This window comes from Octodon degus, unplaced genomic scaffold (assembly GCF_000260255.1).
Source record: "Octodon degus isolate 3935 unplaced genomic scaffold, OctDeg1.0 scaffold00160, whole genome shotgun sequence".
Taxonomy (NCBI): domain Eukaryota; kingdom Metazoa; phylum Chordata; class Mammalia; order Rodentia; family Octodontidae; genus Octodon; species Octodon degus.
Genome location: NW_004524736.1, coordinates 6,058,376 through 6,065,938, shown reverse-complemented (window position 1 = coordinate 6,065,938; position 7,563 = coordinate 6,058,376). Strand labels below are relative to the sequence as shown.

Here is a 7,563-nt window from a genome sequence, read left to right as displayed (position 1 = left end):
TCTAGCATCGCTTATGATGGTAACCACCCTGGCGGTTGAGTGATGATGAAGTGTTGGAGAAGTTAGGGGAGGGGAAAGAGAGAGGTGAGAATGAACAGGAGGAACTACATCTCCCATAATGCGCCGCGAAAACAAACGCCCTGATACCGCCCCATCCCTTGGACCGACAAGACCCACCCATGTGGTGACGTCACAAAGGTGACGTCACGGCGCCCAAAGCGAGGCTAGGGTAGAGAAGCCGATCGAGCAGGAGACGTCCGCTTGTGGTGGAGGCGGCTGGGAGCTGGCAAGAGGGTGAGCGGGCGAGAAGGCGAGCGAGAAGGCAGAACAGGCAGCAGGGAGCGTCGCGCCCCTTCGAGGAACGCCGGGTCGGGTAGCGGCAGACCTACAGCCTGAGAGAGCTGCCTGAGCTGGCCGCCGGGGGTCCCCACCCCCACCCAGCCGGTCGGTGCCCGGTGTTTCCCCGTGCGGGAGGCGGCGGCTGCGGCTGACTGGACCCGACGGGACCGCGGGCGTGTTGCCACCTCCGCCGAGGAGCCGGTGCGGCCGCGGGCCTCTCAGAGCCAGGGTGCGGGGCCCTGACAGACGGGCCGGAGAAGGGAGCGAGGCGGCGGCGCAGGCGACGGGGAGGCGGCGGCAGCAGCGACACCATGTCATCTCCCAGTCCGGGCAAGAGGCGGATGGACACGGACGTGGTCAAGCTGTATCCTTCGTGGAGGAGGCAGTCGGGCTGTGTGTGGGGTTGGCGTGGGGGGCCAGGGCGCCCTCCGGCTCCCGAGCTAGGTCCCCGTGGTGCTCGGGGCCACTGTCCGAGCTCCTTTCCTTCCCCTGGCGACGGCGGCTCCAGGGCACCTCCCAGGGACCGAAGGCCTTCCTAGCTCCCCTTATGTGCAGCACCCCAACATATGTATATCTGCTCCTCCTCGCTCTTGCTGCTCCCCAGGAGCCTGCCTCCACGACGTTTGGACTCCCAAGACGGCTTTTTTCTCCTTTTTGGCAGGACTACCCGCCTCATTCTTCACCTCCGAGTCTGTCTTCACGGTTTCTCTTTCCTGTTTGCTCTTTCTTGATTCAGGGACTCAAGGTAGAAATTCCTGATAGAGAAGCCTTTCTTCCTTTCTTAAGAGATGCCCCCATTACTTACACTCACAATGCTTCTTGAACTGGGGTAACTCAAGCGACCTCCTTTATTCCTAATTCCTTTCTATATTAGGAAGAGAGTAGTCTGCTTAGGGCCCCTCTTCTAATAAAGAGCTCTGTGTGTTTCAAATTAGATATTTCTGTTAAGCTATCTGATTTCTGGAAATGTTTTCTACTGACAAAGCCTAATTCACCCATAGTTGTGTGCAGTAGGACCCCCAGGCCCTCTAGCAAGCCACCCTCCATATTGTGGATCTGACAGCTGGGAGGAAGGAGAGAAAGAGGAGCTCCCAACTCCTCTGTACTGTCCACCTAAGCAGAACCCTCTGTGTGAGGGTAAGCTGGGGGACTGCTTGCCCTGATCTTGCCAGGTGACACCCTTGATTTCTTACCATCTCCTCAACTTTATACACTCGAGGTTGCAGTGAGAAAGCTGTAACTGATAAGGCAGTGGTTTTGGTTTAGAGTCCAGACTGATTATTTCATGACCAGCTGGAGAAATTCGCGAAGGTTCCCGAGACAAATTGAGGAATTTTTTTTGAGGGCTAATTTAGAGAGCGAGCGAGTGTGTGTCCGTGTGTGTCCCAGTGTTCTGAATAGCTAATCTCTAGGGAGAGGGGGGAAGGGAGTAGGGGGGCGGTAGTGTGTGAAAGGCAGTTAAAAAGTCCTGTCTCCTGTTTCTGCCTCGGCCTCACCCCCATCCCCCCACCATTTCCCCCTGTTGCAGGGTTTTGTTTATATAACTCAAGTTGTTTGGCTAGATTTTTCAGGTGAATTTCTTTTTCCTTTTATTACAGTTTTTGATGATTTGCTTTATTTTTTGTAGAGATTGATTATTATGATGAAATACAGAATTTGCTGAAGTTTTTGAAAGTAGTTTTTGCATATGGTTTGAAAGTGGGGGATGGGAGGGAAGTTGCCTGGATAAGAGATTATTTTTTTCATAATCTTTTTCAGGAATAACAAGGTGTTTTTCTTCTTGCTCAGCGAATACTTGGCTAGGATTTGGAGCTCGTAAATAAACTTCTAAGTTTAGGATTTGGAGTTTAGAATTTTTAGGGGATAGTGGCAGACATTAGAGGGAACAAGTAATTAAGTGTCACATACAGATATATGTCTAGGCACAAATGAAGTCAACTCTATGAGCCGTTTGTGGCTGTGCTTGTTTTGTAAATGTGTGAACGACATCAATAATGTTGGCTTTTCATGAGGTTGCAGGAAAACTTGTAATTATGACTACATTTTACACAAAGCAGTTTCAGGTTTTATTTTTGTTTAGAAACTAGGAAATGACACGGTGGTAGACTCGAGTTATTTTTATCTTGAATTGAGAGTTACTGTCACACCTAATGCAAATTTCTATTTAATGTGTAATTGGGATGGAGTGAGGGGGAGAATTCCAGCTGTTTTTGATTGATGTCAGATCTTCCAATTATGTACATACATAGATTTCTAAAAGATTGAGGATAAAGAGTGAGGCCTAACTTGACCTGATGCCTTTTCCATATAGTGCCTTTTGTTCATTTAGTAGTTGTGGCATCTAGAATGATTACCGCATTTAAAAGTCAGGGTATAGGGGGTGGAGAGAGAGAGAGGAAAACAGACAAAGAACAGCAGGGTGTCTTTTTTCCCTCCCCCTAAGTGGCTTATTTCATAGCTTATTTTTAGTAGAAGATGAAGAAAGGCAAAGATGCATTGGCCTTCTGTTCTTTCCCTACCTTCTTTCTTGCTGACAAAAGAAAGAGACGCTTTAAAATTGTAGATCTCAAAGACAGGAGGATAAGAGTTTCAGGATTTAAGACAGAGGTTATCTTTGTTTCTTGTTGTTTCCTGGTCAAATGTAGTTTAGAAGTTAAAATTTTTCAGATTTCTTTTTTTGTGTGTGTGTTATGTTGTGGGCATGAGAGATTTTTGTGGCTTCCTTTCTCTCTGAAATTCACATCAGTAGGCCCAAAGGGGGCCCACAAATTTTGAGTAAGGTATATTTCATAAGAAATTTAAGAGAAAATTCCCCAACCCACTATTAGAATGAGTATAATTGTGTGAAAGGGCCTAGGGTTGAAAATGAAAGATGGTGGAGAGGAAGTAGAAAGAAAGGTCTGAAGGAATGTACACTACTTCTTGTCCCTCGTTGCCCCTGATGATTTCCGTGGTGTGGAGGCTGATAGCTGGTTTCGTTGCAGTCTCCTGTTTCAGCCCATTTTTGGCTGTCTCCTGAGCATAATTATACCACCACGATTTACAGCTTGGCAGGGAACCTATATAGTAGGAAAGTAGCGGTGTGGGGGTAGGGAGAGAAGAGGATGTGTAACTAATTGGCCGCTGCCTTTCACCACCTTGTTAGGTTCTTTCCAGCACTGTCTTGGGTGGTTGTTTGTAGTCTGATATTTCTTTTGTGATGGGTTGGTAGGAGGAGAGCTGACTCCCAAGTTATGCAGGGAGTGAGTGTTTTGCACCGATGCACTTAATAATCTGCTGGGCGATTATGTTCTGAAACTCTGACTCACTCATTCTTTCTCTTCTGAATCCTCTGCTGAGGGTTGTGCAAACCTCCCCAGGAGCCTAGAAACTGATTACATGACTTTTGGGTGCTGTAGGAATATGTCTCAATTAAAAAAACAAAACCCCCCTCAAAACTCAAATCCTGTGGAGTGCAGCCATTTGTTTGCAAAGTCAGGTAGATGGTGATCCTGTGCCCCTCCCATCCTGACAATCTTTGAGGTTTCCATCTCCAACCCCGCTGATTATTTAAATTGTCTGAGAACTGGGACTCCGGTGACCTTAAAGTGTGATTTGCCCTAAAGGAATATGGGTTTAAGTTCTCCCTGGTGGAGGAACAAACAGCTCAGATTACATGGGTTCCCTTGTTGGTGGGGGTTTGCTACTCTCACCCTGTTGCACAGCCCTGGTGATCCTTTTATCTGTGAACCAGTGGCCCCTGCTGAAGGCTAGCGCTGCTTGTTTTGGAAAAGCGTAAGCAGGCAAAAGGCCGCAGGCACAGCTCCTTGCAGCTCATTGGCTGCTCTGTTACTACCCGGAAAAGGAGAAGGGGTGGAGCTACTAAACAGCTGATGGAGTGTGTGACAAGAGTGTGTTTACATACAAAAGGAGGTGGGGGCTTGGGAGGCCTAGAGAACCTCCTTACTGGACTCTAAAAATATATTTTCAAGGGTGGGGGGAAAAAAAGCCTGGCCTGTTGGGAGTACAAGAAATGAAGGAAATTAAGGTTAAAAGTTAAACTAGAAAAGTGGATCTGGTAATAATGGGGACCTGGCACACACCATATTTATTATATTGGTGTAAGATTTGGAAATTTACCATAGCAAGAATTTTACAAGATTTTCACAGGGAGGGAGGGACCAAGTGCAAGAACAAGATAGGATATGCCACTTTAATACTGACTCGTAGGCAGGGATTCCAAAAGTATGGTAAAAATGTAAGCTTCCCTCTTAAAAGCTTCCACAGTGATAGAAAGGGGCAGCATATTCCACTCACTAACAGTGTGAATGAGTCTTAAAACTTGCTGGTGGCTGCTTTACAGTTTCTCTTTAGTATTGGAAATTCAACCCAAAACCTTCATGCTGAGCTGCCTCCCAGCTCTTTTATTTTTTATTTTGAGGCAGAGTTCCACTGAGTCACCAGAGTGCCCAGGCTGGCCTCAAACTTTCAGTCCTCCTGCCTTAGCCTCCCAGAGTGCTAGGATGTGTCACCATGCCTGGCTCTGGTTTCTATAACACATTTAAAGCCTCAAATATTTGACTATCTGTTTTAACCAGGCATAGTGTTGGGGGGTCTAGTGGTGAAAAATTCAGTGTTATGATAATTGTGGAATTAGAACAACTACTGCTACTAGTGGCTTGAAACAAGGTTTCCCTTTGTGACCCAGGCTGGACTTGAATTCCTAAACAAATTTTTCTTTTTAATCAGAAAAGACATTCTGTGTTTATATCAGATCAGCACTCTGTCCATGACCCTGTATTTTGAGTAGCTTGTATTTGCTTTGAGAATTGACTTCAAGAAATAAAGCTTTTGGGGTTTAGCACGTTTGTAACTCAGTACTAGATCGCTTGCCAACCGCCCTCAAGGCCCTGGGTTTAGTTCTCAGTGCACACATGCACATACATAACAAAGAGGTTAAAAAGTGATGAGATTTGCTATTTCTTTTAGTTATTTAAAATAACAGATATTAGCCAGGTGTGCTGGCACAGGCCTGTAATCCCAGGACTCCCAGCACTTTTGAGAAGCTGAGAAAGGAGGGGGGAGGCTAAGGCAGGAAGATTGGCAAGAATTTGAGGCTAGTCTAGGCTAAATAGTGAGTTCAAGGCCAGCGTGAGCTACATAGCTAGACCATATCTCAAAAACAGACTGGGGCCAGGCATGGTGATACATGCCTGTAATCCCATCACTTTGAGGCTGAGACAAGACAATCACTGCAAATTCAAGGCCAGCCTAAACTACGAAGTGAGACTGTCTTAAAAAACAACAAAACAAACTAAAAAAATCCCAAACCCCAGAAAAACAAAATAGATATTTAAAAAACGGGAACAAAAACATTAAAATGTGTAGGCATTTGTTTTTTACTTCAGTTTTGGTATTCTGCTATGTAGTTTAGGCTGGTCTTGAACTCCTTTATAACCCAGGCTGAACTAATCCTGCCTCAGTTTGCTGAGTGCTAAGATTTCAGGCATGTACCACCCAGCTGAGATTTTGCTGTTAATCAGTAGTTATTTTATCCCAAAGTTAGAAGGCTTTGTTACTCTTTAATTTGTGTTCAAAGTATAGATAATTTTGTAATCTCTTACTAGCTCCAGTGTCAACTGGGAACCTGTGGTTTACATTTTATTCCCATGGTCTCTCAGTGAGCTGGTTAGATGAAAGTTGGAACGGTTTTATGATGTTTAAAATAAAAGTTAGGGGGCTGGAGAGATGGCTCAGTGGTCTAAAGCACCTACTTGAAACAAGCTTGGCAAAGCACAGGGACCGCGGTTCGATCCCCAGCACCACATGCCAGCCAGACCCGCCCCCTGGTGGGCTGAGCTGGCCACACACACACACAATAAATAAATGTAATAAATAAAAATAAATAAATAAATAAAAAAAACCAAAAAAACTTCACTTATAAAAAATAAAAAATAAAAAATAAAAAAAATAAAATAAAAGTTAAAGATGTGGTATCTCCCAGATTTCTGACCTTGTCTTGGCTGGCTAGATTTTGGTGACAAATACACTGATATTACTTCAGTTAGATAAGAACCTATAAGCAAGTATTCATAACTTTAGCACAACTGATTCTTGCAATACAGTTCTAGTAAATTACAAGCCTGAAGGTTCAGTTTTTAGGGGAAAAATATCTTTTGCAAATGTGACCCATAGATATCTTTTTTCATTTGTGTGCATACATTAAAAGCACCTACATTTGTTGGTTTTTCTAGTTATAGTGGTAGTTTTCCTAGCATCTTGACACACACACACACACACACACACACACTTTATTTATTTATAAACTTGGTATCTTGTTCAGTGTCAGCATATTTGGTGATTATAAGAACCACTACATTTTTTAGTTATGTGTTATGGTTTGTGTCTACATGTTCTCCTAAAGCCTCATGCAGTCATAGGTGAGGCTTTTTCAGAGGTAGCTGAAAAAGTGTGTGATGTTGGGATGGGTCATTACTAAATCATCTCACTGATTGGTTTGCTGGATAGAATATAAAAGGGGCAGAAAGAAGCTGTTAAGTTCTTTCCCTTGCTTTGTAACTTCCTGCTCACCTTGAACTGTTTCTCCTCAAATTTTTTTTTAAATGTATTTGGTACAGCGTCTTACTGTGCGACTCAGACTCGTACTGATCCTCCTGTTTTCAGCCTCCACAGTGGTAGAATTTCAGGCATGCGCCACCACACCTGGTCTTTGGCTGGCTCAGTGCGCCTCGTGGTGGGGCGGTATGGCATGTGCCTGAGATCAAACCTGGATCCCTGCATTTGCTTAAGCAGGTGCTTAGTCTGCTGAGCTATCTCACCAGCCCTCTCCTCTGTAATCTTTGTCTACTATGCCACTCTGCCTTGCAGCCAGCAGAGACTGGACAGAACCTCTACAGTCTGTGAGCCAAATAAATCTTTCCTTTTCTCCCTTAACTTTGGGTGTTGGGTATTTTGTCTCAGTAACAAGAAAAGTAACTACAATAGTATGCAATTCAGATTTTATGGATGCATAGTGTGTCTTAATAAAATTATTTGTTGGACTGTAAAAGTAATAAGGTAATTATGGAAAATAGAGGTTACAAAGAAGGAAAGAAAACAGTCATTCATAATCCTATCCTATAAACAGTAGCTCTATTTTTTTATTTTTTCAATTTTTTTTATTTTTTAAACTTTTTTGATTATTATTTATTTGTTTATTTGTGTGTGTGTGTGTGGCCAGCTCAG

The 7,563-nt window shown here is 44.2% G+C and overlaps 1 protein-coding gene across 1 annotated transcript in view; it reads left to right on the top strand.

Annotated features, from left to right (window-relative positions):
- The first annotated feature begins 208 nt into the window (after window positions 1-208).
- Ube2h (ubiquitin conjugating enzyme E2 H) overlaps window positions 209-7,563 on the top strand; it is a 123,923-nt gene continuing 116,568 nt past the window's right edge. The window contains exon 1 of the mRNA XM_004642749.2: window positions 209-703. Within this exon, the coding sequence (XP_004642806.1) occupies window positions 651-703 (53 nt within the window). The 5' untranslated portion in view covers window positions 209-650. The remainder of the gene's footprint in view (window positions 704-7,563) is intronic.